This window comes from Thalassophryne amazonica, chromosome 22 (genome assembly GCF_902500255.1).
Source record: "Thalassophryne amazonica chromosome 22, fThaAma1.1, whole genome shotgun sequence".
NCBI lineage: Eukaryota > Metazoa > Chordata > Actinopteri > Batrachoidiformes > Batrachoididae > Thalassophryne > Thalassophryne amazonica.
This window is the reverse complement of record NC_047124.1, coordinates 16,744,557-16,766,517: the sequence shown is the minus strand read 5'-3', so window position 1 is coordinate 16,766,517 and position 21,961 is coordinate 16,744,557. Positions and strand designations below refer to the sequence as shown.

Genomic DNA, 21,961 nt, shown 5'->3' with positions numbered 1-21,961 from the left:
CAAGTCACAACACACATCACCTAGCTTATTTTAAATGTTCTATCATTATGTCTGAGGGCCTTCAAATTATATATAATATAAATATTTATTTTCATCTAATTCATAACAAAAATATTAATCCATTTTCTCGAACCGCTTACTCCAATTAAGGTGTATAGCAGGGCTATAACAAAAATATGAAATGCATTAATTAAATAATGATATATAGAAACGTATCAATCAACACATTAACGTCATTGATTGTTTCTCTCGGCCACACTTGATCAAAAATAATTATTCATGCCTCACGTTTGAAAATGTAGTGGTCACGTGACTTCACTTTTCAAAACAATGTTTATGACATTGTTTATGATTATTGTTTTTATTTGTTCTATTGACTTTACGTCACCATGCGTTCTGGTTGGGGGGGGGGGGGGGCTGGCGGTGTTGGCTCCTTACGCCACTGGATCCGCCCCTGCATATCTTTGCCTAGATTACTGCCTGTCTTTTGCTCGTACCTTTGCTTTCTTGGGTGGCTATAAATGACAGGAGAGAACATAGAGAAAAGGTTACTGAAATGTTTTAAAGCATGATTTTCAATGCACAGGGTAAAAAAATCCTGAAACGCATAAAAAAGAAAGAGAGAGGGTGAGAGCACTAGTCCCTGTTGTTAATTATTGAAGTTAGTCGCTAAAAATTGGCATTTATTTGAAACAAATAATCTTTACGTATGATCATATTTTTTAGCCACATAAATCTATTTACTTATTTATTTAAAAACGTTTTTCGGTCTCACCATATTAAGTTCTCTCTTACAGCGTCAGGTAACCAATGGTTACTGGCTGATCTCGCGCAGAAAAGGAGGCAGTTCTTCTTTTTCATTGGCTGAGAGCGCTGTGCACTGAGTACTTCTGATTGGCTCACACAGTCCCAGCTGACGCCCGCGCTTCAGAACCATCGATTTCTGTGTTCAGAACTCGAGAAACTTTTACGACAGTTTTCGTTTCGTGAAAGACGTGGTTGATATTTTGGGTTAGCATTTTAGATTTTTTTTTATTTTTTTATTTTTTATTTTTTTGCTTCCTAGCTAATAATAATCATAATAATATCTGCCAGCTGTTTGGGATTTGTTCCAAATTAGCATTAATTCTTCTCTGTCCCCCGCACCAGCTTCCACCAAGTTTAACAAAAAATCAGCGTAGTTATTTAAGGCTAAAAATATATAGACAAACAAACAAGCAGATACAGATGCAAAAATAACACTCCAAAGAGTTTATTTTGAAAAATAAAAAAACACTGCTAAATATGTCATTTACAGTCAGATACATAAATATTTGTACAGCGATAGAACACAATGGAGTTGAAATGACAGAATTAAGATGTTCTTATAGTTCAGACTTCCAGCTTTAACTCAAAGGATTTACCTATAATATAATATACTAAAATAACGTTGAGTGACAACATGGCGCCGTTCTTTCATGTGATTGTGTTTCAACCAATCGTAGCGCAAAACGAATGAGCCCGAGTTTACTCGACTTTCTACGACGCTTCCAGTAATGAACCGATCCGCGAAACGCTTCAAAATTTCACGTCGCGACACAGTAACCATGGTAACACGCATGCGTAGTGGGTTTGTTATCATTTACGACTGAACTGAGCGACTTACAGTACAAATGAGTGTGTTGTGTTTAGCTAAAGGAAGGGCAAGCAAGATAAAAGAAGTGATTGTCTTTATTATCTTTGAGTAAGTCTGCCCAGTAGAAACACCTGTTTATGGGTGAGCTTTTGACGTCGGGTTATTGGATAGTATGTCGTAAATGCCCGTTTTAAATGCTTGCTACCAAGCGTGTTATTAAATTAATGCTAAGCTGCATCTAACTTTAACACATTCTGTTGTATTTATTGAGTGTGTATTTATTGTCTTGTCGTTTCAGCTGAATAAAGTGCTTGTTTCTTGGTGATATGGCCAACCCTCTGAAGGGTGAAGTTATCAGAGTTTACAAAAATGTAAGGACGAAAACAATGTTGCCACATCTGCCGAGTATAAGCAGATTTGGTCATATTTTAAGATGCTTACACATTTTGTTAAATGGTTGTATATCGATTTTTTTTTTTTTTTTTTTTTTCCAAAATGTAATTGCTTATTTCGAGCTTGTTCCTAACATTCATATAATAATGACCAATATTGGAATTCTGCAGCAACACAAGATTTCCAGAAGTGTGCCTGATGGGAAACTCTTGTTCAAATTTGCAACCCTTGTATACATTAAAAAAACTGAACCATAACCCATTTAGGTGCTGTAACAAAGACATAAAAGAACAACAAATTTCAATTGAAAGGCAAAAAAAATCTAAAAATTTATCTCAATAAAATATAAATTGAAAGAAAATTCAAACTGCAAACTTCAGCAGGAGTAATAAAGACTGATGTGCTGTTTCTGTATATGAATGTTTAAATCTGTTTGTTTTCCCAAACAGCTGCTGTATCTTGGACGTGATTACCCTCAGGGATCAGCCTATTTCAGGGAGCGTCTGAAGAGGGCCTTCATGAAGAATAAAGATGTGACCGACCCCGAAAAGATCAGGAAGCTTGTGGCCCGTGGCGAGTTTGTCATCAAGGAGCTTGAGGCTCTTTATTTCCTCAGAAAATATCGTGCAATGAAGCAGAGGTACTATGAACCAGAACAATAATTAAGAAGATCGGGCCTCTGAAAATGGAGAGACTGTATGAAAAATTATTTTTTCTCATCAATCATCTTCAACTGCTTACTCCAATTAAGGGTCATGGGGGACTGGAGCCTATCCCAGCAGTCACAGGGTGTGAGGTGGGGTACACCCTGGACAGGGCACCAGTCTGTCGCAGAGCCATATATAGACAAACACATTCACACCCGCACACACACACACACCTAAGCACAATTTTTTTTAAAGTTAACAGTCCACTTAACCGGCATGTCTTTGGGTGTGTGAAGAAGCCGGAACACCCAGAGGGAACCCACGCAAACAGAGGGAGAACATGCAAACTCTTCACATACAGGCCACAAGAGGGGAATTGATCTCATGACCTTCTTGTTGTGAGGCAACAGTGATAACCACTAAGCCACTGTGCTGCCAAAATGATTTTTTTTTTTTGCAGTCAGATGCATAATTGTTCAAGATGTTCTAATAGTTCAGATTTCCAGCTTTAATAGAGTTTACTTATAATATAATATACATAACTTGTATACAAAAAAATTCAGTGTTTAATTTCACAATACAAGGAACGAGGTGATTTGTACTCATTTAATGTGCAGAAAATGTTATTTTTCTCATCAGTATAGCAAAACAAAAAAAAAAATCTTTTTTTTTTTGCTCCTTTTTCACTTAAAAGATGTGCCAGAAAATGTTTGTTTTCAAGCCTTTGCTGCTGGCAGTTTTTCTCCAAATAGTCTGGAAGACAGACTGTGTTTTTTTTTTTTTTTAAATCAAATCAAAATATGTACTTTGCCATACAAGATCATGGTGATCAGCTGGTTTTATGTTGGATAATTATCAAACATAAAAGCAGCTGATTGCCACAATGTGAATTATTGTAGTGAATCACACATTCATCTGTAATCTACAGAGAACGTGTTATCACACTGAATCAAATCACTCAACAACATGACAGCGCTGTCAAATGTATTTCAGTGCATATGTAAGCACATGGTCAGATGTCTAAAGGAGCCTCTAATGTCCATGACTGTGTATGCATAGGTACGTTTTTTGGAAAATAAATATAGCAAAACTGTAATAAATAATATCAGTTCATCTTCTCCTTTTCTGATATTTGCCCTTGTTTGATACATGGCACCTCTCCACCCACATCCACCATTAGCTCCTGGGTGATCATGATAGCATATATTTCCCAGGCTCAATGGGATATACAGAATTGCTCAACGATTATGCCAGAGACATCTATGTATCCAAATACTAAGTACTCTCAACCACCTCAAAGCAGCTGTTTCACTTTGAACCACTTCTGGATGTTAATCCATCTCTCATGGTTATACAACCCCTGGCAAAAATTATGGAATCACCAGCCTCGGAGGATGTTCATTCAGTTGTTTAATTTTGTAGAAAAAAAGCAGATCACAGACATGACACAAAACTAAAGTCATTTCAAATGGCAACTTTCTGGCTTTAAGAAACACTATAAGAAATCAGGAAAAATAATTGTGGCAGTCAGTAACAGTTACTTTTTTAGACCAAGCAGAGGGAAGAAAATATAGACTCACTCAATTCTGAGGAATAAATTATGGAATCACCCTGTAAATTTTCATCCCCAAAACTAACACCTGCATCAAATCAGATCTGCTCGTTAGTCTGCATCTAAAAAGGAGTGATCACACCTTGGAGAGCTGTTGCACCAAGTGGACTGACATGAATCATGGCTCCAACACGAGAGATGTCAATTGAAACAAAGGAGAGGATTATCAAACTCTTAAAAAAGGGTAAATCATCACGCAATGTTGCAAAAGATGTTGGTTGTTCACAGTCAGTTGTGTCTAAACTCTGGACCAAATACAAATAACATGGGAAGGTTGTTAAAGGCAAACATACTGGTAGACCATGGAAGACATCAAAGCGTCAAGACAGAAATCTTAAAGCAATATGTCTCAAAAATCGAAAATGCACAACAAAACAAATGAACAAATGGGAGGAAACTGGAGTCAACGTCTGTGACCGAACTGTAAGAAACCACCTAAAGGAAATGGGATTTACATACAAAAAAGCTAAACGAAAGCCATCATTAACATTCCATAACTTTTGCCAGTGGTTGTATATTAGCTATTTATGAAGAAAACATATTTTGGCTGCTCGTGTCTGTGATCTTGTGAGGGTTGAAACATTGTTCTCACAATGAGATCATCCCAATTTTTCTGACAATCTATTATTCCATGATACTCAACACCCTTTACTTGGGATAGAAACATAATCCTAGATCACAGAGTGAAATCTATCACTGTGCAGCAGAGTACCATCGCCTCAGATTTGCAGGTGCTGGTTTTCGAATGCAGACTGTCCCAGTACGCACTTGAGAACATGCGAAGAAGCCACCAGACTTACTACATCACCAACCAGCAGAGATGCAATCCTCGGGCCTCCATTTCAGACTTTACCTTGAGATTCAGAATCTTTTGGAGCTGATCATCAAGTGAGAAAGTATTTCAGGTTGTTTCTACAGTCATACAAAGATTTGATGGGCTGTAATAAAGACATCATCCTATATTCTAGCATTTCCATCAACAAGACATCCAGAAGGATGTGGTCATAGGTCTTTTTTTTACAAGATGACAAAAGACAATCAGTGACAGAATTACGTTGAACAGTGCAATTATTTGTTTTTTGACTGCACAGCACCTTGGTCAATGGTAGTTATTTGACATGTGCTTTACAAGTACATGTTGATTGGGGATACCCTTATTTTCAGAAAGCCCAGTATTTACAAAATCAGTTGGGTTTAGTAGAAAACATAACCCTAACTGTGTTGTCAGAAAGCCCATTAGCCAGAAACACAGATGTTTAGATCTACACCTATAGACACAGGCACCATCCCTACAGTGAAGCGTGGTGGCAGCATCATGCTGTGGAGATGGTTCTCAGTAGCAGGAACTGGGAGACTAGTCAGGATTGAGGGAAAGATGAATGCAGCATTGTACAGAGACACCCTGGATGAAAACCTGCTCCAGAGCGCTCCTGACCTCCGACTGGGGCAACAATTCATCTTTCAGCAGGGCAATAACCCTAAGCACACAGCCAAGATATCAAAGGAGTGGTTTCAGGACAACTCTAGGAATGTCCTTGAGAGATCTGAAAATAGCTGTACACTGACATTCCCCATCCAACTTGATGGATCTTGAGAGGTGCTGCAAAGAGGAATGTCCAAAACTGCCCAAAGATAGGTGCACCAAGCTTGTGACATGATCAAGAAGACTTGAGGCTGTAATTGCTGCTAAAGGTGCATCAACAAAGTAGTGCGCAAAGGGTGTGAATACTTATGTACACGTGATTTCTTAGCTTTTTATTTTTAATAAATTTGCAAAGATTTCCAAAAAACACTTTTTCATGTTATTATGGGGTGTTGTGAGTAGAATTTTGAGGAAAAAAATGAATTTACTCCATCTTGGAATAAGGCAGAGAGAGTTTATGTTAGCGCTACATTTTCTTGTGTCCATGTTATTATTTAATCACCACAGAAGGTTGGATTGAAAGCAAAGACCATCTTAGTCAGTGTTGGAATGTTCTTTTTTAAAGTCCATCACAATGTCACAGAAAGCAGGATTAGTGTTGCCAGTTTTGGTCTCTGTCTCCTTTGTCAGGTCACACATTCCTCTTTGTCTCATGACCTGATAAAAGAAGACCACAAAGCAGAAATCAGTAGATACTCCCGGCCTGCAAGCTGTGACGTTCATAATTGCAACACTTACATTTTTTTTGAAAAACACAAATATATAGTACAAACTTGTATCTTCTTTCATTAAAGCAAACCTTGAGTCGACCTTCGCTTTCAAGCCTCCTGAGGTAAAGACAAGAAGATTCAAGAACAAACAGTAAGAAAATGAGAAGTGATACCTGTCAATTGTGACATCCTTTACTGTGGCACATATTGGCAGACGCGCCCAGTTCCCCTAAGCTGGTTCCACCACTCCGATTGGTGGAGCCAATCCAAAATACTTTCTTTTCCAGATGAAGTCCAAACAGTGTACCAATCTTTGTGGAAATAATTTGCTTTGTTAACAAACCACACGGTTGTAGTGAGGTGTAATCTTCTTTAGGCGTGTCAAGGATAGACAGATTTTCCAATAAGCATATCAAAATTAAAAAGTTTTTATTGCACATACAAATGCTGGCAATCATATATATATATATATATATATATATATATATATATATATATATATATATATATATATATTTTTTTTTTTTTTTTTTTTTTTTTTTTGTAAATACCTGAAAGCAGGCTGACTATGACTCCCACACCGATAGCTGTTATAGTTCCAATGGGACAGGTGTAGAGGTAGGATATATAAGGCCAGTTATCAGCCATAAAATGCCTGGTGATGTGACAAAATAACACCCATCATTTTTACATTTACATCTTCTGTAATTGAAGTATACCTATTATTGTTGTAATATTAATAATAATTTACCTGTCCTGTAGGGGCGCTGCTGTGCTTGGCTGTACTGTTGGAGCCATGGTGGAGGTCCTGTTGACGCTGTGCGTTGCGGTGAAGTTACAGCCGTCCGTGGTCAGTGGCAGAGGCCGCGTCAGCTCAGGGGGTGGAGGGTAAATCTGGACTCCAACAGTCAACCACACAGATGCAACGAGCCCAGACACAACACCTAACAAAGCTCCCTGAAAGGCATTTTTAGATCATTATCCTACTAAAATAAGGTAATGGAACAATAGTTGCGATTTTAGAGGTTTTTCTTTGTAGGGTTTGGTGGGTGACTATTCAATATTTTAACGGTACATCAGGCTGGATGTGAGTAATGTCTGAGAAGTGAGCAAGGAGCGTACAGGCGGGCGGCCAGAGTTTTAGCACTTCCCCGCTGCCAGAAGCTGAACGAGGACGTGCTACTGAGCAATTTTCAAATCCCGAGGAACATTCGAGAACAGAATGGCATTGCTGCTGTTTTGAACAACTTATTCATAGCACTACTGTTGCTGCGTGCTGTTAGCCTGCTAGTGTGATGGAGGCCAGCAGGGGTCACTGTGCATATTGTAGTCAGTAAACCTCACTCCCCAATGCCAAAAGACGCTCGGCAGAGACGGCAGAGCCCATGGATTTTGGCCTTCTGAAATATAGGAATGGAGACTAGATACACAATGCAGAGGTTAAACTAGCTAAACTAGCTGACTGGCGTCCTTTATGTAGCAAGGTGAAGTCCAGATTGAAAAGACGTTCCTGCTAGTTTGGCTAGCGGGGAATTCCCCTTTGGCTGACCTGGCAGAGTTTTGGTCTTCAGTTCGAGCAGTCTGGTGTTCGAATCCCACCGCCATCCTGGCCACAAAGATAGGTCCTCCAGTCACAAACGTTTGTGACCGGAGGACCAAAGCTCTACCAGGTCAGCCAAAGGGGAATTCCCCGCTAGCCAAGCTAGCAGGAACATCTTTTCAATCCGGACATCATCTCGCTACATATTTCCCCACCATTTTTGACTTGACAGAGTTTTGGTCTTCACCTTGAGCAGTCCGGTGTTCAATCCCACCGCTGTCCCAGCCACAACGATAGGTCCTCCGGTCACAAACTGGCATTGTTGGCAGGATGTGGGTAGCCACAGAATATGCTTAAATGCACCTGTGACTGTGGGACGAAGTCAAAAATGGTGGGGAAATATGTAGCAAGGTGAAGTCCAGATTGAAAAGATGTTCCTGCTAGCTTGGCTAGCGGGGAATTCCCCTTTGGCTGACCTGGTAGAGTTTTGGTCTTCAGTTTGAGCAGTCTGGTGTTTGAATCCCACCGCCGTCCCGGCCTCAAAAATAAGTCCTCCAGTCACATTTAGGGACATTCAGACCAACTAATAATGATCCGTTCTCAGGTTAGGTGAGGGTGCCTGCATTTAATTACCATATAAATTACACGACAGATAGAACTAACAATAAATAGTAAGTGCTTTTAAATGACAAAAGCCATGGTTGTGACAGGACTCAAATGTCCTTTTGGAATATTTGAAAATCTCGAAAACAGGACTTTGAGTGGGCGAATGTTCATTTTCTGGTAGGGTTGTGATTGTGCTGTTGGAAGTTCTACCCTAGAGCCGCTTATGTGGAACAACAAATTATTCTGGAACAACATTTTAAATACCAAACAATGTCTTGTTTTTAATGAGACACAAAACATGTATGGATAAGCATGGCTAACTTAATGCCACTGGCTACAAGAAGAACTGACTTACCTTGGAATTAGCAAATGGACACAGGAATCCCAGTGTGAATAGACCAAGTAAAGGACCTCCAGTAACACCTAAGATACTGATGACAGCCTGTACAAAGACATACACATTATCTGGACTCATTTCAGTCAAAATTTAGTATGAATTACACAATTACAATGAGAGTGCAGTCCTCCACTACCGCTTTTGCACAACATCCATTAGCGTGTTTTTGTAAAAACTACTTGACATCAGACTTTAGCTAACCCTAGCGAAACATTATTCATTCTCAAACAGTTGTGTGCCACAACCATGCCACAAATTTCATGATACGTTTTTAAGTAACATCCAGACAAAAATGTGGGGTTTGTATAATGCTTGAAGTCTGTTTTTAGGAAGACTTTAGCTAACAGCTAACATCTGATTTCAGCTAACATCAACAAAATCCTGTATAATTTACAAATGTTCACACATGACTTTCACAATAAAAGCTGTTGATGCTTTTATGTTAATGTTAGTCACATTCATGAAAATGTTTAGCGGCAGTAGCTTTACACATTTAACTTTACTACTTGCAGTAACACAGATAAGCTTTTGTGCTGTAACTCTTGTTATTTAAAGTGTACTTTCAAAAACCTTAACACAAAATTAAAATGGTTTATTTTTGCATACACTTCCTATTTTAGTTTAGGTTTTTTTTTTTTTACCCTTTAGGAGCACCATTTCAAGTGTCATTGTGGTTGTTTCCCCAACTAATACATGCTGTCGTACATATCTAGAGTTTATGTTATCCATGCATTTGCAGATCTGTGTACCTGCATTATTGCTCCCAGGGTTGAAGACAATCCAGCCATTCCAATACATAAAATCCCATATAAGAAAGCTGCAAATACAAAATAAAGACTTTAGCCATGCTGAATTTAAGTCTTATTCATATTGTTTCAATCACATTTATAGATTTTTACAGAGTGTACACAAGAAGTAGGTCCTTACTTAGTCCTTTAGAGAGCCAGGACAGGTATTTCTCTGACAAACTGGTGTACGGTTTGATCATATCCTCTACTGTCACTGTGGCCAATGCATTGATGCTGGAAGACACTGTGCTGCGGTTGATATAGTAACAAAATCTATAAATGTTATTAAATTACCACTTATCTGATTTTAGCATATGGAATACAAACCTTAGCGAGCCGCTATATGCCGCTGCAATAAACAGTCCTGGAATGCCAGGGTAGTCTCTCAAGATGTCCATCGCTAAATATGGCATCATCTGCAGAGAAGGATCAACACACATGATCAGCAGCACTAGCCAGTCAGAATGCAATAACTGACTTACATCACCATACTGTACCTGATCGGGTGTAGAGACCAGTCCAGCTGTCCATGGATCACAGTTCTTATAGACTGAGAAAAGGCACAATCCAGCAAATATGGAGGTGAGAAGGAAGACCCACAGTCCAAATAAGTTGATGTACAAAGATCTGGAAGAAGGATCACAAATATCTGCAGCTCACATGGGCAAATAGAGAGCGCTGAGAGTGCACCTTACCTCTGAGGAGGTCCAATGGTTCTGGCCGAGATTTGGCTGAGGTGCTTGTGGGGATACTCATTTGCCAATTAGTAAAAGGTGTGTTTTGAGTATAACATCAAATGTATTGTAGTTGATGTCACATAAGAAGTAAAAGTGGTGGAAGTGAGTGGATGGAGTAAAGGAAGGCTTGGAGGAGGGTCCATCAAATAAATCAACGTTGCATTGACATGAGAAAACATCAGGGAGTCCACTAGTCCTAGGGTCCACTAGGCCGAACCTCTTTATATTAGTTGATGGTGTATATTGCAACCCCAAACTGATTTTAAAGTTCACCCAAACCCTAATCAGGACTAGTGAACCTGAGGATTAGCAGACATGGGGTCAAATACTTTGCATTGTATTTAAATACAAATACTTTAGATTTTTGAATTCCAAATACAAATACTTTGTACTTTTTCAAATACAAATACTTTATATTTTGAGTATTTCAAATACAAATACAAATACTTTCTATGAACTATAAACAACAAATCAACACAAAAACAGATAAACCGGTGACAATTTATTGTGAAAATAGCATGACCAAATACTACTGATAAGTAAAGGATTGAATGTTTTATCACACATTCACTATTATAATATCACAGGCAATAAACAAACTATCACAATCTGTATTCAACACGTTGTCACAGAGATTCCCAAGTTTGAAAAGTATTTGAAAAAGTATTTGGAAATACTTGGGATCGGCGATGTATTTGAAATACAAATACAAATACTTTGAATTCAAAATCAGAAAATACAATACGAATACTCCGAAAAATGTATTGAAGTATTTTCAGATACAAATACTTTTGTATTTGGCCCCATGTCTGAGGATTAGTGTACCCTAGGACTAGTGGACCCTAGGATTAACACTAGTGGACCCTAGGGCTAGTAGGAAGTTCCCGTAAAGATGGACAGAAAGAAACATGGTAATGTTCAGTGTTTGAAGAATAGTTACTGATGCGCATCCTGTGTCCTGGTAAATACGAGGGCTGTCCATAAAGTATAGGTCCTTTTTATTTTTTTCAAAAACTATATGGATTTCATTCATATGTTTTTACGTCAGACATGCTTGAACCCTCGTGCGCATGCGTGAGTTTTTCCACGCCTGTCGGTGACGTCATTCGCCTGTGAGCACTCCTTGTGGGAGGAGTTGTCCAGCCCCTCGTCGGAATTCCTTTGTCTGAGAAGTTGCTGAGAGACTGGCGCTTTGTTTGATCAAAATTTTTTCTAAACCTGTGAGACACATCGAAGTGGACACAGTTCGAAAAATTCAGCTGGTTTTCCGTGAAAATTTTAACAGCTGATGAGAGATTTTGAGGTGATACTGTGGCTTTAAGGACTTCCCACGGTGCGAGACGTCGTGCAGTGCTCTCAGGCGCCGTCATCAGCCTGTTTCAAGCTGAAAACCTCCACATTTCAGGCTCTATTGATCCAGGACGTCATGAGAGAACAGAGACGTTTCAGAAGAAGTCGGTTTCAGCATTTTATCCGGATATTCCACTGTTAAAGGAGATTTTTTTAATGAAAGATGTGCGGACGGGTCCGCGCGTCGGGACGCAGCCGGCGCGGTGCGGCGGCACAGGAAAAACACCTCCGTGTTGATAACCATTTGTAAAATCCAGGCGGCTTTTGATGGCTTTCAGTGGAGTGAGTATATGAGAAATTGTTTATCAGCTGGAGATGTTCCAACTTGTCCTTAAGGCTTCCAACAGAGGTGTTTTTCCTGTGGCGGAGCGTCGCGGCGGCTGCGAGCCGACGCTGCAATCCGCCCGCACGTCTTTCATTAAAAAAATCTCCTTTAACAGTGGAATATCCGGATAAAATGCTGAAACCGACTTCTTCTGAAACTTCTCTGTTCTCTCACGACGTCCTGGATCAATAGAGCCTGAAATGTAGAGGTTTTCAGCTTGAAACAGGCTGATGATGGCGCCTGAGAGCGCTGAGCGACGTCTCGCACCGTGGGAAGTCCTTAAAGCGACAGTATCACCTCAAAATCTCTCATCAGCCGTTAAAATTTTCACTGAAAACCAGTTTAATTTTTTGAATCGTGTCCACTTCGATGTGTCTCACAGGTTTAGAAAAAATTTTGATCAAACAAAGCGCCAGTCTCTCAGCAACTTCTCAGACAAAGGAATTCCGACGAGGGGCTGGACGACTCCTCCCACAAGGAGTGCTCACAGGCGAATGACGTCACCGACAGGCGTGGAAAAACTCACGCATGCGCACGAGGGTTCAAGCATGTCTGACGTAAAAACATATGAATGAAATCCATATAGTTTTTGAAAAAAATTAAAAGGACCTATACTTTATGGACAGACCTCATAAATACCTCCACCAGTAAAAGGCCACTCACAGTTTGGCATGAGTGATGGTCTTGCAGGACATGTATCTCTGAACCTGGGCTTGGTTGATTGCATAGATGGAAGTCCACAGAAACACCCCTCCAATGGTTACTGTCCAAAAGGTGTGTCTCCTCTTAGGGTTCATGTCAAAGCTGGATTTGGAAAGAGAAGGAATGTTATATATAAAAAGCAGCTGTGTTTATGAATGTCCATGCAAAACTTTCATATTGGCCATCACCAGAGGTGGGACGAAGCACTGTCAAGTCATTCTCAAGTCATCAATCTACAAGTCCCAAGTCAAGTCTCAAATTGCAAAGAATTGGTGGTCATTATGACTTGGGACTTGCTGATTCATGACTTGATGGTGACTTCATCCCACCTGTGGCCATCACACATCACAAAAGGGGGCACCATAGTGTTCATGTCCTATGACATGCCATATTGTCCTGAATACAAGGAATACCTTCATTATGTACATTACTTCATGCAATCGCCACCTGGGGGCATTTCAAGGATGTAGTAGTACAGCCCTAAACTGTAAAATGTTGGGACAAAATCTGTTTTATGTTCTGTGTGGTCAACTTCATTTCATTTGTTAATATACATCCATTTCTCAATTTAAGGCTTGCAACACACTCCAAAAAAGTTTGGGACGGGTGCAATTTATTCTAAATATAAGGATTTAATCAATAATTTTACAGCCAGTTTTTTTAAGACAAGTCAGGAGATGGATGCATGAACATTTCCAAGTCATTGAATATGTTTCGTTAAGAAACCCAAACAGTATGGTACTGTATGGCAAATCTGTGACAAGTAGGTTCTCAAAAATGGATTGACCGTGCTGGAAGGAGACTAGTGAGGGAAGCCACCAAGACACATATGACAGCTCTGAAAGGATTATATGCTTCTATAGGTGTGAGTAGAGTAAAGAATGGTGCATCGTTTGTCTATTGCATCATCACTCACATCCTCATGTTGGAGTGGAGTGAATAAGGTTTGTTTTTCATGTGCTTTCTGGCAAGCTGCATCTGAAATTTTGCCTCCTCTATACCTCTCCATCATGAAGCTGTATAACTGGTGATGCAACAGACCAAAGCTGCACTATGCACAGTTTCTCCAACCACAGAAGCCTGTAACTACTTCAGAGATGTCATGTGTGTCTTGGTGGCTTCCATCACTCATCTCCTTCTTGCATGGTCGCTCCATTTTTGAGAAGTGCCTACTTGGCAGTTGGCACAGACTTATTCAGACTCTTTCTTATACTCACTCCCAAAAGTTGAGTCTCCCTCCTTGCTGGGAATCTGAAATGATGGTGGAGACTCCACCTTTAAAGACCACGGACTTAATGATCACAGCCAGAAAACCTGACAACATGATAACAGCCTAGAGGGACAATAGTGTGGATTAATTTTTGTTTATTTAGCACAGATGTCCGACTTTTGATCCTAGACAGGTTGCGATTTCCTGTTTGTTGAAGTAATATTCTTTCCTAAAGAGGCTGTCGATTAAATTTATTCATTTTCTTGATGTGATGTCGTACCCTTAAAAGCCTACCTGGAACACGTCCGTCCACACCACTGCCTTTAGACCACCCTGTAAAATAACATCATTGAAAGTTTTATATTTGTTGTACCTTCAAATCCAAGTAAATTGATTCCTCAAGAAGTTTTTCTCTCATTGCTGTTTTAAAACTTTTTACAACACCGTGTTTTGGTCATGTCCAACAAGGCCGGTTCGATCACCCTGTCTTAAACAGAGAATCCCTTATCTCGGTAGTGACATTCATATTTCTGGGTAATTGGACTTTGATATCAAGAGGTGCCTGGGAAGAGCGTATGAGGTCCCTGGACGGAGATGTTTGGCAGTGCTGATATCTTTGCAGGAGAACAAAGGTCTTTAGAGTTCTGGTGCTTCCTATCTTACTCTGTGGTTGTAAGACTTGGACACTAACTAGTGACCTAAGGTGACAACTGGATGTCTTGGTACTGGGTCTCTTTAGAGGATGCTTGCGTACCACTGGAATGGCTTTGCGCCAAACAAGCAGTTACATACGGGGGCTTGGATGAGTTGTACCACTTGCATCATGTGGGAACATCAACTAGGACAGTTTGTTCATGTGGCATATTTCTGTAGGCATGATCCAGCATGTAGCTGCTTCAGTGTTGAGGACCCTAGAAACTGGAAAAAGCCAAGATGACACCCATGTTTCTCTTGGCTGTGATGATGGTTGATTACTTTCAAGAGGCTGGGATGGATTGGTTGTCTGGCTGGCTGGTTGCTATCTAGGATCCAAGACAGTTCTGTAGAGTGGTGGAAGTGGCAATGTGCACCAGCACATACTCCCAGAACTGACCTGACCTTCATGGGATACATATTCAGTGGCAACTCATACATTTTGAATAATATCTTGTTTTACAGCTTATAATGGTTGGGTATGGTCATAAATTTGTACTATCTACTGTAATTTTGGTAATGGTCAATAATTGTTAAATGGAGAATTCTCACCTCACAGTAGTTTACGGTACTTGAAAAATTTCATGCCTTAACTTGTTGCATTTTCATGACAAAACAATACAACTTGAATATTCAGTATTTTTTGTACATACCAGTGTGCAGTAAAATGTACAGACCATGCCTGTCGAAATGACGGCACCCCATACATTCATACCAGTTACTGGGTGGAGAAAAGGTAAAGATAAACCAAACGGTTACAAGTAAATTCATGTTGGAATTAGTAATGTAGAATTAAACGACCATACCTTGGCTTAAAGCAAGTGCTGGGACATAAATAACCATTCCAGTGTAGAGGACCTGTGATGCAGAGTTACCATTAAATAAAAAGCCAAATCTAGCTTTTGAGGTTGGACTCGTACAATCATTTTGTGTCACCCGGCTTCCTACTCACGGCCTGAATAACGAAGAGCACTGTTCCCAGTAGACGGGTTGCTTTGCTGAAACGTAGCTCCAGATACTGAAAGAAATGAGACACACAATCTATCAGATTAAATCATGTCAGTCAACGGCTAATTTCTTGACCAAAGTGATCAAGACAACACTCATCCGATTGAACGGCACCATGGTACAAATTTGTTTTTGAATAAAACCGTTCTCACCTCGTAGGTGCTGGTGATGTCCAGCCTATAGAAGACCGGCAGATAGATTTCAGATGTCACCACCATTACAAAAATGAGCGAGAGGCAAGCAAATACCAAGATGGCTCCATAGCGATACACCTTAAGAAAAAAGAGAACATGCGTAATCCTGGAGTTTTCCATGTGTTCTATGAAAATTCAGTAAGGTATATCTTATATATTATATTCCAGTTCTAAGGTGGAACTATGCTAGTATCCTAAGGTAAATTTAAATATCTAAAAAGGAAGAGTAAAATAGAAGAGTAGAAAAGAGTAGAGTAGAGCCACTTAGGTGCCTGGTCTTGAGAACCAGGAATGGTAGGTTGAAAATAATCTATATATTTGATATTTGACCTTACCTCAGCTGGGGCTGACAGCATGGAAATGGCAGACAGGAAGGTGGCAACCAGAGACAGAGAGACAGGCAAGGCCGTCATTCTGCGGCCTCCCGTGAGGAACTCCTTGGAGCTCACACGACCCTTGTCAACCCAGGCGAAGTAGACCCCGATGGCGGCAGACACCACCAGCATGACAGCAAACACCACATAGTCTTGTACTGCGAAGTAGCCCACGGCCATCGTGATGAAAGTCAGCGCACATTAAAAATATACTCAGAAAGTTGCAATGCCCTGGTACATCACCTCCTCACTCGCCTCTGAACGGCACACTGAAACCTTTTATGTAGGTGTGTGTGTGTGTGTGTGTGTGTGTGTGTGTGTGTGTGTGTGTGTGTGTGTGGTGTGTGTGTGTGTGTGTGTGTGTGTGTGTGGGAGAGAGACAGAGAAAGAGAGGGAGAGAAGCTGAGTTTGTGTGTCTGCATTCCAGGAGTCAGCAGACCAAGAGAAGAAGCTCTACACAGGCGTTTACTTCAAGAGAGAAGTTAAAGCTACAGTGTGTAAGATTTAGTATCACCTAGTGGTGAGGTTGCAAATTGCATTTTGCCACTGATAGTCACAATTTTACTTCTTTGATGAGGGGAAGTCCATGCTCCCTTGCTAACTCTAACCCTAACATCATGTAATTTTGTCCCTTTTGGGCTACTGTAGCAACATAGCGTTGCCACATGGCGTCCTCCATGAGGGGGCCCACTCAGAAGCCATCGTCACTGCAGACATTTGCACAATGAAAACAATAACATAGACTAATCGGGTAAATAACAGAAACTTCATGAGTGTCCAAGTCAATGATTTGGTATATGGGGATGCTATGGTGAGCTAAGCAACAGCAAAATCCTCAGAAGACCACGGTCGCTAACTAAATGAATGATGGCAGGATTGGTTCCTTGGTAAAGAAAAACCATTTCACAACATCTAGCCAAGTCAAGAACACCAGAGGAGGTAAGCATTATTGTAAAAGTCGACAATCATGGATGCCTTCATTAATGCGAATCCAGAGGGTTGAGAACAAGGTCCAAACCATTGGTAACACTCAAGAACAAGACGCGATTAAACTTTCATAGGAAACAGTTAATTAATAAATAAAGACTTCCCAGTTCCAGAACATTCTTTGGACCATGACTGTACAAGAATTATGGGGAAGAAAGGAGTAGAAGTAAGGGAACAACTCATGATCTAAATGTAGCGGGATGAAGGTCCCGGGTCCTGATTGAAAAGATGTCCCCGCTAGCTTGGCTAACGGGGAATTCCACTTTGGCTGACCTGGTAGTGCGAGCCGTCTGGGTTCGATCCCACCGCTGTTCCGGCCACAAAGGTCCTGCGGTCACATAAAGTACACCATATCTTCTGTCATGGTTACGGCAGTGTTACAGCATGGGTACGTATGCCTGCCAGTGGAAGTGGGTCACTGGTGTTTATGATGATGTGACCAATGATGGACGTAACCTAATGAATTCTGAAATGTATTGGCTTGTCTCTTCAAATTCTGGAAGAAATTCATTCAGATGTTTAGGAACCACCAAGGCAAAGACCTGCCATGAACTAGAAGATAATAGAACACCGGTGTCACTGTCTCTGTCCAAGGTCAAGAGTGTGCATCATCATGGACTGAGAGGCTATTGTCCAAGAAAAGTACTCTCTGCTACAAAATAAACATCTTCAAGCTTGATAAAATGTAGCTGACAACAATGGACAAAGAAAGGAGAAAAGAAAGTTTTTCACATTCACGGAGTACTTTATTTCCAAAAGGATTCCCTCTTTTGCTTGCTCTGAAAAATTACTTTTGCTGTATTTGTTCCTCAGTGTGAAACCAGTACATGCTGTTCAGTTTTGATGAGCATTTCACCGCAAGAACAGCACAGCACGTACGGACAACTGTAACAAAACTTGATGCACAGTATGTTCCAGGCACTAACACATCGAAGACAGCAGCCGGATATATTGATGCTCATGTCACATTTTATTTATTGTGTTGATCTGCAGCAGAATATTGCATTGCTGATGCTTATACTCAGTATTAAAGTTTCATGCAGTTTCATTATGCCTGTTTTTCCCAGTTTTTAATTTCATCATTGATAACTGATTGGATCAGAGGTGAAATGGGTTATTCAAAAACACACTATTACATTTTTGGGTCAAACCATCACCAGCTCAATCAAAAAAAGTTTTTTTTAACCTATGTAATATCTCAAACATGTCTCTGCCACCTGTTGGATGGTAATTGGACATTGAATGGATGATGGATTAGGAGCAGGTGTAGTCAGTGAGACAGGCTATTTCTGGCCAGAGATAAGAGACAAAATAAGCAAATCCTCTTCAACAAATCCTCTTCAACCTATATTCAATTGAATACACCACAAAGATATTTAATGTTCAAACTGATAAACTTTATTGTTTCTGTGCAAATATTTGCTCATTTTGAAATGGATGCCTGCAACAGGTTTAAAAAAAACTGGGATAGTGGTATGTTTACCGCTGTGTTACATCACCTTTCCTTCTCACAACACTCAATAAGCGTTTGCGAACTGAGGACACTAATTGTTGAAGCTTTGTAGGTGGAATTATTTCCCATTCTTGCTTGATGTACGACTTCAGTTGTTCAACAGTCCGGGGTCTCCGTTGTCGTATTTTGCACTTCATAATGTACCACACATTTTCAATGGGCGACAGGTCTGGACTGCAGGCAGGCCAGTCTAGTACCTGTCTAGTACCTCTAGTACTCTTTTACTACGAAGCCACGCTGTTGTAACACGTGCAGAATGTGGCTTGGGATTGTCTTGCTAAAATAAGCAGGGACATCCCTGAAAAAGACATTGCTTGGATGGCAGCATGTGTTGCTCCAAAACCTGAATGTACCTTTCAGCATTGATGGTGCCATCACAGATGTGTAAGTTGCCCATGCCATGGGCACTAACACACCCCCATACCATCACAGATGATGGATTTTGAACTTTGTCGCTGGTAACAATCTGGATGGTCTTTTTGCTCTTTTGTCCGGAGGACACGACATCCATGATTTCCAAAAACAATTTGAAATGTGGACTCATCAGACCACAGCACACTTTTCCACTTTGTGTCTGTCCATTTCAAATGAGCTTGAGCCCGTTTTTGGATGTTGTTGATGTCTGGCTTTTACTTTACGTGGTAGAGTTTAAACTTGTACTTGTAGATGTAGCGACAAACTGTGTTAACTGACAATGGTTTTCTGAAGTGTTCCTGAGCCTCGCGGGAAGATTCTTTACACGATGTCCATTTTTAATGCAGTGCCGCCTAAGGGATCGAAAGTCACTGGCATTCAATGTTGGTTTTCGGCCTTGCCGCTTATGTGTAGAAAGTTCTCCAAATTGTCTGAATCTTCCGATTATATTATGGACTGTAGATTATGGAATCCCTACATTTCTTGCAAATGAATGTTGAGAAACATTGTTCTTAAACTGTTGGACTATTTTTCACGCAGTTGTTCACAAAGTGGTGATCCTCACCCCATCTTTGCTTGTGAACGGCTCAGCCTTTTGGGGATGCTCCTTTTATACCAAATCATGACACTCACCTGTTTCCAGTTAACCTGTTCACATGTGGAATGTTCCAAACAGGTGTTTTTTGAGCATTCACCAACTTTCCCAGTCTTTTGTTGCCCCTGTCCCAGCTTTTTTGAAATGTGTTGCAGGCATCTATTTCAAAATGAGCAAATATTTGCACAAAAACAAAAAGTCTATCACTTTGAACATTAAATATCTTGTCTTTGTGGTGTATTTAATTGAATATAGGTTGAAGAGGATTTGTAAATCATTGTATTCTGTTTTTATTTACATTTCACACAACATCCCAACTTTGTTGGAATTGGGGTTGTTGTCATATTTGTTTTTGAGTTACTGTGTTAACAACTTTGCCAGGCCTGACTCCCATTCTGACCTCTGGGTACATGACACAGCATTTTTCCTTTGATTGCATTATGAACTAATGAGTATCTTTCTGATTTTGTCTTTGTTGATTCATTCATTGTTCTCAATAGGGCAACTTAAACATTTGGCATTTTCATCAGTATAGTCTGTGGACGATCTAAAAGAAATTAGAAGTACATTGGACAAAATCCCTATAGGAGGAGGAGTTCAAATACAACGTGTACAAATCACGTCAAAATGACACAAATATTCAAAATGACTGACTTCCTGTTTGGATTAGACCAATGGTGCAAGAGAATTTTTTGTATGTCTATGCAAGTCACACGTGTGTACCAATTTTCATCTCCCTACTCCAAAAAATCCCTATGGGGAGGGGTTTTTGAAAGTTGCAAGGGGGCGCTATAGAGGCATTTTGTCCCACCCATGGGCGACGCCCCTATCACATGTAAGAGGTTATCATTCTTTACCTGCATATCAATTTTCATGATGATATGACAAAATTAAAGCCATCAAAAGAATGTAATTTCATGGCGAAGGATCGATATTCGGCACGCCGCCACAGGGTCACCATTACTCGTAGCTTCACGGCGATCAGTATGTATGTTCACCAACTTGTTCTGTGTGTTTTAGAAGTGGAATGAAGTTGATGGGGTTAACTATGTGACATCAGTACCTGTTAAAGTAAAAATAGGACATTTCCTGTTACCACCTGGGGTTGATATGACTTAGGTGGGAAGTTAATATGTGTGGATGTTCAGGGCAGCCCTCATCATGTTCAGCAAGTTTGAAGGATCTACGATGAAGTATGTGGGCGTGACAGCCTTTCGAAGTGAAACAGCATGCTCTGAAACGTTCGCCAACGTTTGATGAATCCTTGCAGCCACGCCTTTTGACCCTCAGAAATAATTTTGATAACTTTTGATCAGCATGGGGTCATGATGATGTGTAACAAATATGAAGACAACTGGATGAAATCCCTAGGATGAGTTTGTTCAAATGTAAGTAGTGGAAATGGCTCAAAATGGCAAAAATTACCTCTACAACATTAAGAGACTTTTTTTTGTGTGTCCCAGCATGGTAAATATGTGTACCAAATTTCGTGAGGCTACGACAAAAAAAAAAAAAAAAAAAAAAAAATGGGGAATGTTTTTGAAAATTTGTAGGGGGCGCCATTTCGCTGCGTGCATGTGCGTGACCCCCAAAATATTGAATTTTAGATCTGGCTGAACGACTTTGGAAAGTTTGGTGAGTTTTTGAGCATGAGAAAAGGCCGAAATTGGGGCTTGAAAAGTCGGAATTATAATAATAATAATAATAATAATAAACAGCACAATTACAATAGGGTCCTCATATGACTTTGTCCTACTCTGGCCCTAAAAACTCAACGAAAAATGAGTGGTGTCGCCATCACAAACGAAAGCGGAAGTAAAGGGAGATTTCTCGCTTGACCACCAAGCGGCGGCAGAAAATGTACCCACAATGCTTTGTTCAATATGGCTGCGTCCTGCTGTCGGCGTGTGTGTAAACAGTTGCGGTAAAAAAGAGACGAAATAATTTTTGAGTCGCACGTCTGCTTGCGAAACACACGATTTCTCTTGTAAAAAAAAAAAAAAAAAAAAAAAAATTAACAAGGAAACGCGGCAGAAATGAAGCTCAAATCGAAGTCTTCGCATCACAAATCTCAGAACACGTACAGGGTAAGAGAGCTGCAGCTTTTCCTGAAACAATCAAACAAAGA

General features: G+C 40.2%; 3 protein-coding genes across 6 annotated transcripts in view; 2 read left to right on the top strand and 1 right to left on the bottom strand.

The window, feature by feature from the left end:
• Positions 1-1,618: 1,618 nt before the first annotated feature.
• Positions 1,619-3,769, top strand: lyrm5a (LYR motif containing 5a). 2 transcript variants are annotated; one of them, XM_034163629.1, is made up of 3 exons: positions 1,619-1,723; positions 1,914-1,986; positions 2,458-3,769. In XM_034163629.1, exons 2-3 carry the CDS (start codon positions 1,942-1,944, stop codon positions 2,668-2,670), a joined length of 258 nt encoding a protein of 85 aa, XP_034019520.1. In that variant the 5' UTR covers positions 1,619-1,723; positions 1,914-1,941; the 3' UTR covers positions 2,671-3,769. The 2 variants fall into 2 exon arrangements, with proteins under 2 accessions (XP_034019520.1, XP_034019521.1); XM_034163630.1 differs by having other exon boundaries at positions 1,720-1,756.
• A 2,414-nt stretch (positions 3,770-6,183) lies between these two features.
• Positions 6,184-16,538, bottom strand: slc5a8 (solute carrier family 5 member 8). Its single transcript, XM_034163434.1, has 17 exons — positions 16,286-16,538; positions 15,909-16,028; positions 15,701-15,766; positions 15,555-15,606; positions 15,402-15,469; positions 14,350-14,388; positions 14,063-14,178; positions 12,807-12,947; positions 10,229-10,358; positions 10,059-10,147; positions 9,871-9,980; positions 9,693-9,760; positions 8,902-8,988; positions 7,152-7,357; positions 6,952-7,055; positions 6,429-6,517; positions 6,184-6,347 (listed from the first exon to the last, which is right to left on the bottom strand). The coding sequence occupies exons 1-17, from the start codon at positions 16,502-16,504 to the stop codon at positions 6,225-6,227; spliced, it is 1,827 nt and encodes a 608-aa protein (XP_034019325.1). The 5' UTR covers positions 16,505-16,538; the 3' UTR covers positions 6,184-6,224.
• Positions 16,539-21,761: 5,223 nt separating this feature from the next.
• The window catches only part of utp20 (UTP20 small subunit processome component), a 37,783-nt gene continuing 37,583 nt past the window's right edge, over positions 21,762-21,961 (top strand). The window contains exon 1 of one of the 3 annotated variants that reach the window (XM_034162950.1): positions 21,762-21,920. In XM_034162950.1, the coding sequence (XP_034018841.1) occupies positions 21,870-21,920 (51 nt within the window). In that variant the 5' untranslated portion in view covers positions 21,762-21,869. The remainder of the gene's footprint in view (positions 21,921-21,961) is intronic. The other 2 variants (XM_034162949.1, XM_034162948.1) reach the window with 2 other exon arrangements.

What these genes read in the sequence shown, in the direction of transcription:
- lyrm5a (XM_034163629.1), top strand. Translation starts at nt 1,942, where the DNA reads ATGGCCAACCCTCTGAAGGGTGAAGTTATCAGAGTTTACAAAAAT. An exon ending in TTATCAGAGTTTACAAAAAT is followed by an intron (nt 1,987 to 2,457) that starts GTAAGGACGAAA and finishes TTTCCCAAACAG; the next exon opens with CTGCTGTATCTTGGACGTGA.
- slc5a8 (XM_034163434.1), bottom strand. Translation starts at nt 16,504, where the DNA reads ATGGCCGTGGGCTACTTCGCAGTACAAGACTATGTGGTGTTTGCTGTC. An exon ending in GTACATTTTACTGCACACTG is followed by an intron (nt 14,389 to 15,401) that starts GTATGTACAAAA and finishes GTTATTTTACAG; the next exon opens with GGTGGTCTAAAGGCAGTGGT. An exon ending in TGTGGACGGACGTGTTCCAG is followed by an intron (nt 14,179 to 14,349) that starts GTAGGCTTTTAA and finishes TTGTCCCTCTAG; the next exon opens with GCTGTTATCATGTTGTCAGG.